This window comes from Budorcas taxicolor, chromosome 2 (genome assembly GCF_023091745.1).
Source record: "Budorcas taxicolor isolate Tak-1 chromosome 2, Takin1.1, whole genome shotgun sequence".
NCBI classification, from domain to species: domain Eukaryota; kingdom Metazoa; phylum Chordata; class Mammalia; order Artiodactyla; family Bovidae; genus Budorcas; species Budorcas taxicolor.
Window position 1 is genome coordinate 14964007 of NC_068911.1, and position 19012 is coordinate 14983018.

The 19012-nt window shown below is 52.2% G+C and overlaps 2 protein-coding genes across 3 annotated transcripts in view; one reads left to right on the top strand and one right to left on the bottom strand.

The window, feature by feature from the left end:
- Window positions 1–17208, bottom strand: part of CRCP (CGRP receptor component) — a 52690-nt gene extending 35482 nt beyond the window's left edge. The window contains exon 1 of one of the 2 annotated variants that reach the window (XM_052655893.1): window positions 17023–17208. In XM_052655893.1, coding sequence (XP_052511853.1) covers window positions 17023–17069 — 47 coding nt within the window. In that variant the 5' untranslated portion in view covers window positions 17070–17208. Of the gene's footprint in view, window positions 1–2234; window positions 2343–17022 lie in introns of those variants that run through there. The other variant, XM_052655901.1, reaches the window with a different exon arrangement.
- ASL (argininosuccinate lyase) lies at window positions 7928–16466 on the top strand. Its single transcript, XM_052655868.1, has 16 exons — window positions 7928–8208; window positions 10622–10816; window positions 11148–11231; window positions 11499–11555; window positions 11663–11760; window positions 12452–12529; window positions 12642–12719; window positions 13103–13155; window positions 13512–13574; window positions 13951–14065; window positions 14207–14291; window positions 14389–14448; window positions 14691–14774; window positions 15819–15899; window positions 16048–16154; window positions 16257–16466. The coding sequence occupies exons 1-16, from the start codon at window positions 8197–8199 to the stop codon at window positions 16426–16428; spliced, it is 1422 nt and encodes a 473-aa protein (XP_052511828.1). The 5' UTR covers window positions 7928–8196; the 3' UTR covers window positions 16429–16466.
- Window positions 17209–19012: the final 1804 nt, after the last annotated feature.

Genomic DNA, 19012 nt, shown 5'->3' on the forward strand with positions numbered 1-19012 from the left:
GCCATTGCCTTCTCGCAGGATGAAGCAATAGCTGCCTTCTGACAGGAAACCTGCTCTGGGGGCTGAAAGCTTGTGGGGAAAGCTCCGTAAGATACATTCCTTCATTAGGAAATTGCAGTAAAATGTTATTTTATAGAACTGTTTTATTGTATAGTGTGATTTGAATGTTGGAAATGATAAGAATAAAACTGCCCCTTACTTAAAAAAAAAAAAAAACAGGTTTGTATGCTGACAGGAAATGCTTAGTGAAGAGGGAAAAACTGATAATGGGTGGGACTAGAGTAATCCGGTCCCATCACTTCATGGGAAATAGATGGGGAAACAGTGGAAACAGTGTCCGACTTTATTTTTTTGGGCTCCAAAATCACTGCAGATGGTGACTGCAGCCATGAAATTAAAAGACACTTACTCCTTGGAAGAAAAGTTATGACCAACCTAGATAGTATATTCAAAAGCAGAGACATTACTTTGCCGACTAAGGTCCATCTAGTCAAGGCTATGGTTTTTCCTGTGGTCATGTATGGATGTGAGAGTTGGACTGTGAAGAAGGCTGAGCGCCGAAGAATTGATGCTTTTGAACTGTGGTGTTGGAGAAGACTCTTGAGGGTCCCTTGGACTGCAAGGAGATCCAACCAGTCCATTCTGAAGGAGATCAGCCCTGGGATTTCTTTGGAAGGAATGATGCTAAAGCGGAAACTCCATTCCTTTGCCACCTCATGCAAAGAGTTGACTCACTGGAAAAGACTTTGATGCTGGGAGGGATTGGGGGCAGGAGGAGAAGGGGACGACACAGGATGAGATGGCTGGATGGCATCACTGACTCGATGCACGTGAATCTGAGTGAACTCCCGAGTTGGTGATGGACAGGGAGGCCTGGTGTGCTGCGATTCATGGGGTCGCAAAGAGTCGGACACGACTGAGCAACTGAACTGAGCTGAACTGAGAGTAATAATACGTGCATGTTTTTTCAAGTTTCATATTAAACCCCATTACTGGATTGCAAAATCAATTTAGTGGGTTAACATTCTATTTTAATAAAAGAGAAGAGAGTATCAGAGTGTATGGTATTGTCTTACAAAGCCTTCACTTACATATACCCACTGTGCTTTTTTTAAGCCTGAAAAACACTAGTACATGTAGACATTAAACATAAGGAACAAAAACATAAAGGAAAATATAAGTATTAATCAGTGCCAAAGAAAACACAATATGGGGATGTCTATAAGTTAACATAAAGGAAATCAACCCTGAATATTCATTGGAAGGACTGATGCTGAAGCTGACGCTCCAATACTCCGGCCACCTGATGTGAAGAGCCGACTCTTTCGAAAAAATCTGGATACTGAAAAAGACTGAAGGCAGGAGAAGGGGACAACAGAGGACGAAGTGGTAGGATAGCATCACCGACTCAATGGACCTGAGTTTGAGCAAACGCCGGGAGATGGTGATGGGCAGGGAAACCTGGCGTGCAGCAGTCCATGGCGCTGCAAAGAGTCGGATACGACTGAGTGACTAAACAACAAAATAAACTGTCAACCATGGAAAAATTCATTACACAATAGACTCAAAAACTTCCATTTGCACGCGGAACAATGAGCAGACACGGAAACGGCTATGTGGAGTTAAAATTGTTAGAATGGCTTTTACCCTACACACACACACACACACACACACACACACACACACACACACACACACACACACACACACACACACACACACACACACACACACACACACACACACACACACACACACACACACACACACACACACACACACAGGGCTAAACACACAAACTTCCCATCAAACTCGGAGAGTACTTGTTCTGACTAAGGCCTCCCCAGGAGCCCACGGCCCCTAAACAAAGCTCCACCCCTGGATTTACCCATCTTTCCTCCTGGTACCTCCAGGCCGGACCCAGGGCTTTATACCTCAGTCCCGGTTCCGACACTGAGCCTGGCTCCCGACGGTGACCCCCTGCAACAAGAGTGAGTGGATGAGGGAGGGAACAGGCACTTAAAGGCAGCTGGGCCAACTGGCACGCGGCCCCGCGACCTGGGCACGCGGTGGGAGTGGGCGCGAAGGTCAGCGGGCCAGGGCGGGAGACCCTTCCTCCCGGCGCGCCGCGACGAGAGGTCGCCCCAGGCCCACGTCTCCCGGCTCCCAGGGCCGAGACGTCCCGAGCTGTGAGCGTCGGCCCAAAGCCGGCTACACGCCCGCGAACCACTTACACTTCCATATCGCCTCCGCCTCCTCTCGAGTCACCAGCACACGCCGAGCTCCAGGCAAGAAAGCTGCGGCTCCCGGCGCCGCGCCGAACGCCCTGGAGCCGGCTCCGCGCGCCGCGATGCACGCCGGGATCGCCGCGATGCACGCCGGGAGCCTGGAGGACCCCGCGGGGCCGCGAGCGGGGCGGGCCCCTCTGGCCGTTTGAACCCGTATGCTCTTCGCCTGGCTCGGAATCAGAATGTTAAGCGTTTGCAAGAACATTAAGCTCACGTTTTCGTTGTCTAGGTTGTATAGAAGTAGTATTAACTTACTTTAGTAAGTTTCCAAAGATATAATCGGATTAGCAAGTATTTGCGGGGTTAAAGACCCCTCGGATAGTAGCGATGGCGAGGGGCGAGGCGGCCCGGGGCTGCTGGAAACGCTCTATTTCAGGACCTGGGTGCTGGGTACGCGGTGTGTTCCGTTCCGTTTCTGAAAATCCAGTGAGCTGCATGCGTAGGTGCACTTTTCTGTATATGTGTTATACTTGAATAAAACGTTCTAAAAAGTGGGGGCGGGGGGGGGGAACCAAAAACTTCAGCCTCCTTCCATTTCCCATTCATCGGAGTTACTTAGCAGGGAAGTGTAAAGAACCTTAACGAGAAGCACAGTCTCCGACCTTTCGGCCTTTCTAGGAATTTGCCCAAAGGGAATTATCAGACACTTGAAGAAAGATCGATGTGTAATGATAATGTTGCTGAGATAGAGCATAAATGCTCAGCAATGAGGAATTGATCAATCTTGTTTCACCCATACAATATAATATATGTAACAGGAGAAATCATGTAGCATAATTTATATGCTGGGGAAATGCTCAAGATAGGATTTTTAAACGATGGAAAATGATGTGGTATGACTCTAGTAATTTAAGGAAAAATAAGCATGGGGGGGAATATCTAAGAGTATTGGCGCTAGAACCACCTAATCTACTAAGTTTTGTGTTATTAAAAAAAGACATCAACAGAACTGTCAGTGTCTATTATCTTCTGGATTTTTGGTATGTTTGAAATATTCCTTTAAGACTGGAAGGAAATATGCCAAAAATGAGAATGACAGGTGTCTTTTTTTTTTTAAGATGCTATCTTTTAAAATTTTTATTTATTGATTCATTCAGCTTCTCTGGGTGTTTGCTGCGACATGTGGGATCTAGTTTCCAAACTAAGGATGGAACAAGAGCCCTCTGTACCGGGAACATGGAGTTTTAGCCACTGGACCACCAGGGAAGTTTGCGGTTGGTGTCTTTAGACAATGAGTCAATTGCTAATTTTTTCCCACTTTTTTATAGCTATAGCAGTTATCATTTACTAAACATTCTCTTTGCAAGGTTCTTGATAAGTGCTTTACTATTCCATGATTTTAACAGTTAACAGTGCAGGCTTTCCAGGCAGCCTGTGATTCTGTTTACCTCCATCCCTTTCTTAGAGGCCATTTACGTTCGGGTGTTTACTTAAGTTCTCCTAACCTTAATTCCCTAACATGTAAATCATGGATCTGTTAGATATCTAAAGTGCCTAGCACATACTAAGTGCTCAACAAATAATAATTACTGTGACAGCACAGTCATGACACTCTATTAGGTAGTTTGTTATCCAAATTTTACTACTGAGGAAACTGAGCCAAGCTTGGAGAGATGATAATTTACCCAGAGTCACTCATCTAGGCCTGTAGGGATTTAAACCCAGGCAAATCTGAACAAAGACATGAAGTGTATTAAATTGTTAATAGTGATTAATGACTGGATAAATGCAACATGCAGTATTAATACAATGGAATACTATTTAGCAGTAAAAAGGAAAGGAGTACTTATACATGCTACAACATGGATGACCCTCAAATATGTGCTAAGTGAAAGAAGCCAGACGCAAAAGACAACACATTATATGATTCCATTTATAGGATATGTCCAAGAATAGGCAAAAAAAAAAAAAAAAAAAGACCTTTAGAGAGGAAGTGGATTAGCAGCTGCTGTTTAGGGTTGGGAGGGGGTAGAGGTGGTGATGGGAAGCTGATGGGTACTGAGTTTCTTTGGAGAGATACAGAAATGTCCTAAAATTAGATTGTGGTAATGGTTGCACATTCCTGTGAATTTACTAAAAAACCAATGAAGTGTACACTTTAAATAGGTGAATTATAAGATATTTGGATTATATATCAATAAAGTTGTTAAAATGGTTTTTGCTGGTATTTGCCTGTGACACCTACATTGGAAGGGAAGTGAGGGGAATTTTTAACATTTAACTTTACACATTTGCAATTTTTAAAATGTTTTTCAATAAACATGTTTTTTTTTTTTTTTTACATGTTATTTTAAAACTATAAAATAGAAAAAAAATATTTTTGGCCAAGCCACATGGCTTGCGGAATCTTAGCTCCCTGACTGAAGATTGAACCCAGGGCCACAACAGTGAAAGCACCAAGTCCTAACCACTGGACCACCTGGGAACTCCCTAAAAAGTATTTTTAAAACAATTAATTTACTTTAAAAATCAACAAGTAAGTAAAATACCAACCCAAACCCAGATGGCCTAATTCATATGGAGATTCCCCGTTGTGTTATTCACTCAACAAACATGTACTGATGGCCCACTGGATGGTGATGATACATATATGAATAATACATACCTTCGGACATCAATAACTACAATCCCCTGTGTTTAGACGCTATGGAACAGAGAAGGGGATGACTAATGAGGTGGAGAGGCGTCCCAAAGCCAGGGGTGTTTGAACTGGGCGCAGGGAAGAACACACAAGGCCAAGGCTTCAAGGATGGGCTGCCACAGAAGAGGTTAGTGCCTCTGAGGGCCCCATGATAAGATGGCTAAACTTGTTTCTCTGACAGATGCTCCCCTAAGACTTTGCGGGCCATATGCCGCAACCCAATCTATCCCACGGGGACAGCCAAGTAGTCAGGAGAGAGGCCCAACCCCAAGGCAAGGCTGCCCATGGGGAGCCTGCATGAAAAGGTAACCCAGCCCACATAGCTGAAATTCCTGCCTGGCCTGTCCCCACTCAGAGCCTCCCTGCAACTTTCCTAACTTGAGGCTGCCTGTGGAGTCTCTGTTATTCCCCCCCAGAGCACATTATCCTAGAAAATAGGTTTTTGTTTTTCCTTAACAGCTAACTTTTTAGGCAGAGGTATTAAGTACTGGATATACAAAGAGCTAGAACATGAGCAAAGCTTCATGTATGTCCTCCAAGGAGAAATATCCTGTTGAACATTAAAGCGTTCAGGTTTAGCGCTCAGAAGAAAATCACAGAGCTTTTGAAGGTTTAAGTAGAAATTGAAGCCTTTAAAGTGCAGTCACCCAGGGAGAGTCTAGAATACTAAGATTTGCTTAATGCTTACAAGCTTCCAGAGAGCTGATCTGAGCCTTTCACAATTGTACACTCATTGAATCCTCACTAAATCTTCAGGATATGTACCAGGCATGGTGTTAGGATGGTCTCATTCACTTCTCTCAGGAGTTCTCAGAACTAAGCACTATGATCAGCCCGAGTCACAGGACAGTGAAGCTCACAGAGTGGTCAGGAAGTGTCCAAGCCAGGGTTCTCACTCTTATCTGGTCAACTCCAACCTCACCTGTCTCCTGCCAACATTGCGGATTTCTCCCTGTTCTACACTAAATTCTTCCTAGACCCTTGTGCTGAACCAGTGTGGACATTTCAGGGGAGAGAGACCAGACAAAGTTTTCAGTCTCCCAAGGAAGGTAAATTCCACACAGCACTCAGCTCTCAGCTGAAAATGGGTATGATTCATTGTCTGAACAGTCCTGGACCGCCAAGATGGCAAAGGAAATGAACACAGATTTGCCTGGGGTCAAGGCTCCCCAGATGGATGTTCTTGCTGCCTGAACAGAACACTGGCTTTGTGGTCATACACCTGAAGGTCATTCTCAGCTCTGCTACTCCCTAGCTGGGTGTTTTGGGACTCCCAGCCTCAGTAGTCTCATCAGCAGAATGGGAATAATTATCTGGTCAATCCACAGAGGGTGGTTGTGAGGATCTAAGTACATAATCGCTATATAATATGTTCAGCATAGATAGAGCCTGGCACACAAATAGAAGTCAAGAAGTATTAGCTCTCATTGTCATTTTGTTTGTTGTTCTATTTATATACTGAAAATGCCTCAGGCTATCTCCAAATTTCTTCCTTAACCTTTTCTTCCCTCAGGCAGGAGCCACAGAGCTTTGGATTTCTGAAGATGCTCAGGAGATGTGATGATGTAAGAATGTTTCTTTTCCCTCCCCGTCTCCCTCTTTTCCTGGGATCATACAGGAGCCCAGAGCTAGGCATCTGGTTCAGTGGGGAGTCTTTCCAACACTGGCTCCAATATTGATGGATGAAAGGGAGTAGCAAGACAGGGAGGGAACGGTTTTCCAGGCAAAGGGAAGAGCATTTAGGAAACCTTGCAACAGCTTTATGCATTCTAGGAACTCCAAGTAATCCCACACCTGAGTGAGAGCTAAAAATCTTCAACCCACGAGGTATTCCAGCTATTGGTCCAAACCTTCTCGGTTGACTTTCAAGGCCATTTACAAACTTGCCCCAACCTACTTCCCACTTCTCCTCCCCACCGCCATCCTCAAGCCCCTGACCCTTTGTTGCTGCTGCTAAGTCATTTCAGTCATGTCCGACTCTGTGCAACCCCATAGACGACAGCCCACCAGGCTCCCCCCGTCCCTGGGATTTTCCAGGCAAGAACACTGGAGCGGAGTGGGGACCCTTTGTTATAGTCACTCTAATGGTTTCCTGTTCTCCAAACAGGTCTTTCACTTTCTGGCCTCTGGCCTCCCGATCTTTGCCCAGGCTGCCCATCCCCTAAAGGGAATGTTCTAACCCCTCCCCTTTTCGCTGAGCTAAGGACTCAATGAACAGGAATTTGAGCAAACTCCGGGAGACAGTGGAGGCAGAGGAGTGCTGCAGTCTGGAGTGTTGCAGTCCATGCGGTCCCAAAGAGTCGGACTTCGCGACTGAACAACAAACTCTCATCTTCCAAGACCCAACTCAGGGGACATCTCTCTCCCCCAGAATGTAGAACTTCCAAAGCAGAAGTTCGAGACCCCCTAATCCCTAGAACCCAGGCTATCATTTCTGCTGAATAATTAGTCACGTCAAGGAAATCTTTCCTGAATACTCCAAGATAAACGCCCCACTCTGCGCTGTCCTCTGTGCCCCGCTGCACACCTTGTCCATGCTTTGTTATGAACTTCTTGAGGCAAGCATCATTTCTTTTTCTTCAGTGTCTAATAAACTGTACCAACCACATAGGAGGTGCCGAGTACTAGTTTGTTGAATGAATGAAGAATTGGGCGTGGCTTTTTACCTTCCTTGTCCTGTGAGCCCGCCAGGCACGGCTCAGAGTCTTTACCTCTACCCCTATCCCGGGTCTCCCTCCAGGGCCCGGAACAGTCTGCAGCCTTGAGCATTGTCGCCCAGGCACCACCCTCCCAGTCCCTTACCCTCTGACTGGGGTCGCTCAGCCCAAATCCGCTCCGGAGACGGCTCCGCCCACAACCAGGATTGGAGAGAGGAGGCAACGCCCACCTGAAGGGGCCGCCTGGGATTGGTGCGTCCGCCGATGGGAGGGGGGGACAGCGCCGAGCCGCTGTTGGCGATTTCCCAGCCAGAAAAGCCCAGCCCAGTGGCTGGGCAAGAGACTCGCAGCGCGGCCAGGCGGCGTAAGTGTGCGGCGGCCTGACTGGCAGGACTGGGGGGAGCGGAGGACTCAGACGACCCGGGAGAGCGCTCTGGGCGCTGCCCACGTCCGCCTCCTCCACCGACTGCCCTCCGCCAGGTGCGGTGCTGCAACCCGGTGCCGGACCCGCAAGAGGGACCCCACCCGGTGGCCTAGGAGGTCGTCAGTCCCGCCTTGTTTTTTTACACCCGGAGGACCTAGGCTCCCGGAGGACAAGGAACCGCCCAACATGGCATCGGAGGTGAGAGGGACCTCGGGGACGCCCGTCCTCCAAGCCTCCAAATGGGGACGAGGGGCGCCCTGGGAGCCAGTCGGGGCGTGACCTGCGCCTGCCGCGCTGGGGTACTGTCCTCTTTGGCTCCAGGCAATGGGTATCCCGTGGCGCACCTGCCAGAGCCCGGAAGAGAATTTTGTCCCTTTTTCCCTATGTCCCCACCACCATCTGCTCTCCCGCGTCCCTCACCCCTCCCCAGCCTGTGTGGCAAACCCACCAACCCGCACTGCTGGGGAAAGCGGCTCTGACCTCACCTGACCTGACAGCGCTCTCGGCCTGGCGGGGGAAAGGTGCCTCCCACTCCCTCAGCCTCCGCACCTGTTAATTCCTTCCCTCCCACTCACCCCCTACCCCCACACCACCCCTCCCCATCCTGTGCCCCTCCCCTGCCTTAGCAGTTGTCCCTGTGCAGCCGAGTCCACAGGACTCTAGTGTTTGTTAGGAGCCAGGAGGCAGGGAATCGTGCCCTGTGGCTCTAGGACCTAGTGGCTTCCTGTCCCACTAGCCCCTCCCCCTCAGAGCCAGAGGACTCCTGGGTTCTCTCCCTGACCGAGTGGCAGGAGTCTGAGGCACAGATCCCTTTTCTTGGGCCTCGATTTACCTGGCTGATGGGGAGAATATTAGCGGTCTGCCTCCTCTGTGAGGTACCAGATGGTGAGGTCACTGCTTTGAAACTTTCAGGTAAAAGGGGCTGTTTGCTTGATACTGAGAAGGGAACCCTGGGCCTGGGAAGCGCAAGGTGTGGGTTCCAGACCCCTCTGGCACCCATTAGCTGGCAAGTCACTTCCTCTGTGGGCCTCAGTTTGTTTACTGAATAAATGGGTTAAGACTGTCCGCTCTGCTAGCTTCTGGGTCATGGTAGAGGGCCTGTGGCAGGGCCTGGGCTTTGCAGCCAAACAGACTTGGTTTCTGAAGCAGTCACTCAACCTCCCTGAGCATATTTCCTCATTTTTAAAATAGGGGTAACCTCATAGAGGGTATAACGGCATCAAAGCAATAGTAGGTGTTAATAAATTGTGGCTAATGACATTAAGAAGGATAACACTGGTATTTCCTGTGTGTGTTCTAAATTGACTATTGCTGGGAATTCCCTGGCGGTCCAGTGGTTAGGACTTTTGGCTTTCACTGTGAGGGCTAGGGTTCAATCCCTGGTTGAGGGAACTAAGATCCCACTACCTGCATGCATGGCAAAATTAAAAATAATAATAATAGCTGTTGCTCTTTCATCTCAGCCAATCAATGTCCCCCTCCCCTCTCCCCTCACATCCTTCTGGCCCAGTTGTACCCTGGTTCATAGCAGTGCCCTCTCCTCTCACCCCTCCCTTGGTGTACAGGTGGTGGCATCTCACTCTGACATCCCCTTGGAGTCCTTTTAAGCCTGCCAGTGGCGTAGGAGCTTGGACCCAAGCTCCACTGCAGACTGGGCTGCCTTCAGGAGACCAGGGCTCTGGGCAACCTCTGCTTGCCCCAGGCTGTCCTGTGGGTTAGCACTAATTGGTTTGGCTGCAGCCCCAGTTGTTAAATAGCTGTTATTACTAACAACTCATGAAGGGAGTCCAGGGGCCTGCTGGGGGAGGGGATGCCAGGTGACGCCTTGCTGAAGGTCAGCCTGGCTCTGCAACTGTCCGGCTGGCCGAGGCCCTCGGGCCCCAGTGGTCAGGACCAGGGCCCCACGTGGTGCTTTGCTGGAGATCGGGCTTGGCGGGGCAGCATGAGGGCGAGGGGCGGGTCCAGCTCACAGGGAGGGCAGAGACTGCATCTGCAGGGCAGAGTCCTCTGGCAGCTGAGGTTGCTGGGGACTGAAGGGTCAGCTCCCAGCCTGGGGTGGTGGTGGAGGGCCCAGGGGGACATGCAGAAAACAGGAGTGGAGCTAAGGCACACCCTGACCCCTGGTAGTCCTCAGCCCCTCCCTCAGTAATATCTAGAATTTACTGAGTACCAGGTATTGTGCTGTGTATGCTGTGTAGCTTAATCTAATTAAATACTCACAACAACCCCACCAGATAAATACTATTATTATTCCTATTGTGTAAAGGGGCAACCCTGAGATTAGAGAGGTTATATAAAGGCCTATGGTTAGGTGGCTAACAGAAGTCTGGGACATTGCAGGGGGACAGAGGAGAACTTATGTCCTCAGTGTCCCATGATGGGAAAGAACCCTAACTTCAGTGTCCAGTCAGGTTCCCACATTCACTCTCTGACCGACTCTGGGCAAGCTCCTGACCCTCTCTGAGCCTCAGTTTCCTTATCTGTCCAGTGAGAATAACCCTGCCCACTGGCTCCCACTGCCATCAGACTGGGTAGCTCTCCTGAGGGCTCTTTGTGGGAGGCATTGTTCTCAAAGAGGGAGAAGATTAATCGCTTCTGCCCTTCTGGCCAGAGCGGGAAGCTATGGGGTGGCCGGTTTGTCGGCGCAGTGGACCCCATCATGGAAAAGTTCAACTCGTCCATCACGTACGACCGGCACCTCTGGGAGGTGGACGTGCAGGGCAGCAAAGCCTACAGCCGGGGCCTGGAGAAGGCAGGGCTCCTCACCAAAGCCGAGATGGACCAGATACTCCATGGCCTGGACAAGGTACTCTCCACATCCCCAGGTCCACCCCAGAGCACGCCCCTTGCCCCTTGCCATGGATACAGGCTTTCACCAAATCCCCAAGTACAGGCTGCAGCAACATCCCGAGATGACAGGCTTGGGATCTCCCCTCGTAGTGATCAGATGCTTAGAGAGGTGCCCTTAAACCACGTGCAGCGCTGACCCTCTCTCTTCATCCCTCAATGTCCCTGTGGTCCTGTGGCTCCTGAGAAAGGTGCTCTGGACCTGAGATGCTCGCAAGGGCGGAGTGCTGCCAGGACTCAGCTGCCAATGCCCGCCCTCCTGACCCCCTGTGTTGCTGCCATCTCTGCAGGTAGCTGAGGAGTGGGCTCAGGGGACCTTCAAACTACACCCCAATGATGAGGACATCCATACGGCCAACGAGCGGCGTCTGAAGGTGCAACACCCACTGCTTCATCCCCTACCCCTCCCCTCTCTACCTTGCCCAGGGCCACTTGAGCATAAGCACCACCATTCTGTTCACTTCATCACTGGGACCTCAGAGCAGGAGGCATCAGCAGAGATGGCAGAGATTGGGCAGATCCAAGGAACCCCAGGGCAGGGAGGGAGGGTCACAGGCCAGGGAGGAAGTGCAGCTGCCTGGGCTGACCCCACTGGGCTGTGAGCAGGCAGACCCCAACTGCATGCCTCCCTCCACCCCCAGGAGCTCATTGGTGAAACCGCGGGGAAGCTGCACACGGGACGAAGTCGGAACGACCAGGTGCCGCCACCTCCCTGCCCCCCCACCGGGAGCCTTCCTAACCTTGGGGGGGTCCAGGGAGCAGAGTTAGGGCTGAGTCCCTGAGTGCCAGCTCCTCCTCCCCCCAGGTGGTCACTGACCTCAGGCTGTGGATGCGGCAGAATTGCTCCACGCTGTCAGCCCTCCTCTGCGAACTCATCAGAACCATGGTGGATCGGGCAGAGGCGTGAGTCCCGGGGTCACCAGCGTTCTTTGTCCTAACTCCCGGTAACCCCGGTTTCACTGACTTCACAACTAGGGGAAAACAAGGGCCCAGAAATGTCATCCTGTGGGAGACAGGTATTGGGAGAATAGGGAGTGACTGCTAATGAGTAAGGGTTTCTCTTTTGGGGTGATGGTACACTTGAAATGGGTGATTGGTATATTAATTCTATCTCAATAAAGTCATTAATATTAACAAACCAGAACTATCACCCACAGCATCTCTGCTACTGTGCAGCCTACGTTAAAGTGCTCCCAGCTTTTCTGGACTCCTCCAGGGCTCCTCTCATGCTCACAAACTCAGCCTTTCCATGCCAATGGTACTGGCCGTGCACCTTCCTCCCTGCCCTGGCCCCTGCCCAGATCTGCTGTGAAGGTGCAGAGGCGGGAGCTGAAGGTGTGATCTACCTCTGGTCCTACACTCACCCCCTGGAGGCCCCACAGCCATGGCCCAGCACACTGCCTGCTTCCCAACCTTCGCTGACACACCATGTTTGTCTTCAGGAGGTCACTTGGTCCCTCAAACAGGCAGATCCTTGGCGAGCCTGCCCTGCTGTTCCCAAGAGGGGCCCAGACCTGCAGGGTCCCAAGTGTGACAAGCAGGCCTCACCTGATCTTGAGAGCCCCTCACACCCTGTCCTTTCTCTTCCCCGCAGGGAACGTGATGTCCTCTTCCCAGGGTACACACACCTACAAAGGGCTCAGCCAATCCGCTGGAGCCACTGGATCCTGAGGTCAGAGGGGTCATGGTGGAGACCCGCGATGGAGGATGCAATGAGGGGGTGTGGCAGAGGGGAGGGGCCAGGCCAGGCTGCCCTGACCCTCTGGCCTCCTGGCCTTCCACAGCCATGCCGTGGCTCTGACCAGAGACTCTGAAAGGCTGCTGGAGGTGCAGAAGCGGATCAACGTCCTGCCCCTGGGGAGGTGAGCAGGGCCCAGTGCTCAGAGGGTGGGGCGGGGTTCCTGCCGCCCAGTTAGCATGGTCCTAGGGGTTCAACAAAAGAGGAGGAGCCAGGAAGGACAGAGGGGGACAGGAAGCCAGGCGATCAGCCTTCCTGTCCAGGGTGGGAAGGGGACCACACATGGGCCCTCAGCTCTAAGATGAGAATGAGTATGTCACAGCAAAGCCAGGGCTCTCTGAAGAGGCAGCCAGCTGTGTTTCCCCACCTGTGGGGATAGGTGTCTGGCTCCCAAGCTGACCAGGCTCTGGGCCTGGCAACCAGCACGCAGCATGTGTGTGCATGTGTGTACGGCCAGGGCCTGCCTGTGGGAGCCCTGGTCACTCAGAACCCCACCCTGCTCTGCAGCGGGGCCATCGCAGGCAACCCCCTGGGTGTGGACCGGGAACTGCTCCGAACAGGTGAGGCACCCTGCCCCTCCTTTCCTGGGAGACCACCCTCAATACCTGCCAAGTCCCACAGACACACACCTAGAGAGGGCAGGGGTCTGGGTGAAACTCTGGTTTGTTTCTGTGGACACGAGGCTAGAGTGGCCTGGGGAGGCCATGCTAGGGGTGGGTGGAGCTGGGGAGACTCAGGACTCCCGCCTCCCTCCTGGGACCTGTACAAGAGACCTCCCCAACTCGTGCCCTTCCCTACTCTGCCTCCCTGGGGGGTCCAGGGGGAGGTGGCTGGGCAATCTGGTTCGAGGAAGGGAGAAGGCCCCTCCCAGCCCTCCAGCCCAGCCCTATTGCCTTCCCTTTCCCGCCTCACTCAGAACTGGACTTTGGGGCCATCACTGTCAACAGCATGGATGCCACCAGTGAGCGAGACTTTGTGGGTGAGTCCTGGGAGCCACGCAGGAGATGTGGGTTTGATCCCTGGGTCGGGAAGACCCCCTGGAGGAGGAAATGGCAATCCACGCCAGGATTCTTGCCTGGGAAATCCCATGGACAGAGGAGCCCTTTGGGCTGCAGTCCATGGGGTCGCAAAAGAGTCAGACACGACTTAGCAGCTAAACAATAACAATCTGGGAGCCAGCCCGCCTGTCCTCCAGGGCCAGTCCCCTGCAGTGTGTGCTGCCTCTGTCCCCCCGCCCTGGCTCCTCTCCAGCTTCCTGCCACCCCCGTATGGCCCACCTGGAGCCTCTCCAGGCTGGGTGAGCAGCGAGACAGGCCTGGTGAGCAGACAGCTTGCTCTCTCTTTTCTCCCACAAGCCGAGTTCCTGTTCTGGGCTTCACTGTGCATGACCCACCTCAGCAGGATGGCTGAGGATCTCATCCTCTATGGCACCAAGGAGTTCAGCTTTGTGCAGCTCTCAGATGCCTACAGGTGAGACTGCGCCCGCCTTCCCCCAGCTCTGCAGCCCCCGGAAGGGCTTGATTCCTCCCCACCCCCACCCTGGGCAGAGCTGCCCAGCAGACCAGCCAAGTGGCGCGGGAGCCCCTTCAGCCCCAACATCTGTGTCTCCAGCACTGGAAGCAGCCTGATGCCCCAGAAGAAAAACCCAGACAGCCTGGAGCTGATCCGGAGCAAGGCGGGGCGAGTTTTTGGACGGGTGAGCCAGACAGGGAAGGGGGTGCGGCCTCAGAGCTGACCCGAGGGTCCAGAGGGAACATTCCGGACAGGCTCTGAAGTCCTCCCTTTCCCCGCAGTGTGCTGGGCTCTTGATGACACTCAAGGGACTTCCGAGCACCTACAACAAGGACTTACAGGTTCGGGACCCGCCTCTTCTACCTCACACACCAGTTCTTGGGGTCCTGGCTCATCCAGGCAGGGGGCCCACAGAATTGCTACCTCCCATCGTGTACACCCAGCCCTTGACCACACTGAGAGCTCTCTCCTCTCCCTCAGTGTGGGGTGTATGAGGTGCTGTGTGTTCCCAGTGGGAGGCAGTGGGGGTGCCTCTGTGGGGACCCAGCTCCTGGGGCCTTACTTCCTGCCACGCGTCTCCCAGGAGGACAAGGAAGCCGTGTTTGAAGTGTCCGACACCATGAGCGCCGTCCTCCAAGTGGCCACTGGTGTCATCTCTACCCTGCAGGCAAGACACACCTCTTCTCCCCGAGGCTCTTAAACTTAGGGGTGGTGTGCCAGGAGGGTGATCTTGAGGGGAGACGGGGGTGGGTGGGTCCGGAAGACCTAGGGCAGAGGGAGGGGGTATGTGCTTGGTCCTGCCCTGGGAACAGTGAAGAGACACAGTTAAGCTGCTGCAGGAGAATGGAAGTGGGTTAGATCCAAGGAGCCCCCTCAACTGGCCCAACCAGATTTCTTTTTTAACCACTTACTATGGGAGAATTCAATGTACAACAGTGGAGAGGATGTATGATGACCCCTGGGCTTTCCCAATGGTACAGTGGTAAAAGAATCTGCCTACCAATCCAGGAGACCTGGCTTCAATCCCTGGGTTGGGAAGATCCCCTGGAGGAGGAAATGGCAACCTGCTCCAGTAATCTTGCCTGGGAAATCCCATGGACAGAGGAGCCTGGCGGGCTATAGTCTATGGGGTTGCAAAGAGTCGGACTCGACTGATCACCCACACATGCACACATAATGAACCCCTACATGGTAACAGCATTCAGCTTAAACAACAGTCAGCTCACAGGCCATTCTCCATTCAACTGTCTTTACCCACTACCCCGCCCACCATTGTTTTTAAGCAAATCCCTGGAATGTAATTTCATTTCTAAATATAGTTCAGGGTACATCTCTAAGGTAGTGGTTCTCAAAGTGTGGTCCCGGGAACAGCAGTATCGGCATCACCTGAGAACTTGACAGACCTGCAATCCTAGGCCCCCCCGCAGACCCACTGAATCACAGGCTCTGGGATAGGCCACACGATCTATAGTCTAATCAGTCCTGCAGGTGATTCTGATGCATTCTAAAGATGAGGAGGCAACCCTGGTAACACAGCTAACACTTATCAATAGTTAGGAAATGGTGGCTCAAGCAGAGAGCAGGACAAGGTGGGTGAGAGGGGGTCTGCCCAAGGCACGGAACATCCTGACTGAGCAGGGTGGGCCTGGGGCGGGCAGCTCCAGGACCCAGGGCCCCCGGATTCACTGCCAGCCTGGCCTGCTGTCCCCAGATTCACCGTGAGAACATGGGACGGGCTCTGAGTCCTGACATGCTGGCCACTGACCTCGCCTACTACCTGGTCCGAAAAGGGGTGAGTGTGGGGCAGCCAGGGTGGAGGGGCCAGGGGACAGGGATGTTCCCCAGGCCAGGGTTGGGGGGCCATAGGGGCGCCAACACCCCAACAGAACAAAAGGTGGAGAAAGCTGCGTCAGCACCGCCCTCCTCCCTGGCTCTCCCAGATGCCATTCCGCCAGGCCCACGAGGCCTCCGGGAAAGCCGTGTTCATGGCCGAGACCAAGGGGGTCGCCCTCAGTCAGCTGTCACTGCAGGAGCTGCAGACCATCAGGTGCGTCCCCCTTCCTGTCCTCCCCCATCTGGGAGGCAAGCCCGGGCCCTCTGAGACTGGGCTGGCCGAGAGGTCCTGGCCCACCTCCGCCTTCCCCCCCAGCCCCCTGTTCTCGGGCGACGTGAGCCACGTGTGGGACTACGGACACAGCGTGGAGCAGTACCAGGCCCTGGGCGGCACCGCGCGCTCCAGCGTCGACTGGCAGATCGGCCAGCTGCGAGCTCTCCTCCGGGCACAGCAGGCCGAGAGCCCTCCCCACGCCTCCCCCAAATAAAGCGGGCCCTGGAGGAGGCCGTGTGTGTTTCCCGCCCAGCCTGTCTGCCTCAGTGGTGGGCTCTGGCGGGTGGGGTTCTGTTGAGCGGGCAGTAGAGGTCATCAGGGAGGTGGGAGAACCGGGTGACCCAAGCGGGTCTCACCTGCACCTCCTCCGCCCTGCGCCGGCCCCGCCCCCGTCACCGACCCACACAGGCCACACCCCGTCACTGACTCCGCGCAGGCCCCGCCCCCGCCCCCGGCGGGCCTCACAGTGATTTCCAGTCTTGGGTGTCTAGGCAGCACTGGCCTCCTTGGATCCCTGGTGGGACCTGACAGGCTTGGCTCACCCAGTCAGCCCTCGTCCAGCCCGCTTCCTTCTGGGGCCCTCGCTAGGCTCCCCTATTCCCATTCTCTGGGTTAACCCAACCCTTCCCTGGACCATCCGGCAGCACTGCAGGGTGCCCTGTACCTTCTTAAAGGGAATGCTGTATCTGGTAGCAAAGTTGGTCATCCGGATAGCGAGTGATGCCTGGCACTAGGTGAGCTCCACGCATGGGTAAAGACGACGCTTTCTCCACCCTGGAGAGTAATGTACAAATTTGCAAGCACTGACCTTGAGGTGAGGCCCACAGACAGGTGGTGCCAGAGGGGTCTGCCCATGCTGTGGTCAAGGGAAAGGATGGTCACGTTGAGGCTGCAAAGAGCCTGAGGTGAGATCTGGCACGTAGTCAGAGTTCAGTAACAGCAGGTCCAGCAGCCAGCAGAGATGCAGAGACCTCCTCTTCTATTAATACATAAATCTCACCAAAATCCTGATAATAAAACATAAATTTCAGGCATTTTTTAACAAGAAAGATAAGCTAAACAAAAAGTATGAGTAAGTCCTCCAAGTGAGTCTGCTGCGTCGCTTCAGTCGTGTCCAACTCTGTGCGACCCCATAGACGGCAGCCCACTAGGCTCATGAAAAGATTTTGTAAATTAAAGAACAAAAACTCTGGCACTGGGGGACACGACACCAAATTCCCAAAAGAGTCACAGCATCTTCTAGAGCAGTGTTTCTCAAAGCCAGGGTTCCTATTATCATCATCATCTTCAAACTTGTTAAAAATCAGATTTTCAGTCCCCACCAAGGCCTGTTCTTCAGTTGCTAAGTTGTGTCTCTCTTGTGATCCCATGGACTGTAGCTGCCAGGCTCTTCTGTCCATGAGGTTTCCCAGGCAAGAATACTGTGGGTTGCCATTTCCTTCTGCAGGGGATCTTCCTGACCCAGGGATTGAACTCATATCTCCTGCTTGGCAGGAAAGTCTTTACCACTGAGTCACCTGAGAAGTCCCCAGCAAGACCTACTGAATCATTCTGGGTGGGGTCCAGCAATCTGTTTTAACAAGTGCTTCAGGTGATCCTGATGTGTGCTCAGGTTTGAGAGGCACTGATCTTAATCTTGTTACACAAAGTTGCTGCAAACCAGCAACATCCACCTCACCTGGGGCCTGCCCTGATCTACTGATTCAGAATCTGCAGTTTAACAAACTACCCAGGTGATTCCTGTACACACTTAAGAGTCAAATGCTGATTTGTGGATAAACAAGGATTTATTTTATAGTACAGGAAACTATATATTTGCTAACTTGTCATATCCTATAATGGGCTTCCCAGGTGGCTCAGTGGTAAAGAATCCACCTGCTGGTGTAGGAGATGTGGGTTTGATCCCTAGGTTGGGAAAATACTCTGTAAGAGGACATGGCAACTCACTCCAGTATTCTTGCCTGGAGAATCCCATGGATAGAGGAGCCTGGTGGTCTACAGTCCATGGGGTCACAAAGAGTCGGACACAACTGAGCCAACAGCATGCATGCAATATCCTGTAATAGAGGAAAATTTGAAAAAAATACATATGTGTGTGTTTGTGTGTGTGTATATTTATGTATCTGAATCACTTTGCTGTATACCTAAAACTAGCACAATATTGTAAATTAACTATATTTTAATTTTCAAAAATAAAAAAATAAACCCAGAGGGGTCAAACAAACAAAATTGTAGAATTTAAAAAAAAAGAAGTGCAAATCTAGAGAATGCCTAAAACCTAGTTTCCAAAATGAAGGAGGGCCTTATGTCCATCTGACCACAGACAGGATTAAAACAACTGTAATGCACTTGGCACAGGGAGAATGGGAGTACAGTGAGGCAGGAAGTTGCTGTGACACCTCCCTCCATCTGTATCTGCTGCCTCCATTGAGGGGGGACACCTCAGCCTTAATGGGAACTCTGTTTCCAGATGGTTCTGTTAAGTTCTTAACTGAATTGCATTCAGCCTCATGGGGCTTCCCCCTCAAGAGCCTGGCCACGTGTGATCTGACCTGACCAGAAGGAATGGCCTGTCCTACGGAGGCAAGGGTTTATGCAGCTTTTCTCCAGACTCTGTGCTTACTGCCGAGGTCTGCCTCTTCCTGTTCTGCTACCAACTGGCTACATCCTTGCCTCTTGTCTATTTTTAATCTAGGAAGCTGTTTACACCAAAGCCCAGTGTGACTTTATATTGGTTTCCTATTGCTGTAACAAAGTACCCAAAAAATCATGGCTTAAATCAGAATAACACCATCTTA

Bases quoted from the DNA above. Each gene is read 5' to 3' on its own strand.
- ASL (XM_052655868.1), top strand. The intron at 11,761-12,451 runs GTGAGTCCCGGG...TCTTCCCCGCAG, and splicing joins ATGGTGGATCGGGCAGAGGC to GGAACGTGATGTCCTCTTCC. The intron at 15,900-16,047 runs GTGAGTGTGGGG...TGGCTCTCCCAG, and splicing joins ACTACCTGGTCCGAAAAGGG to ATGCCATTCCGCCAGGCCCA.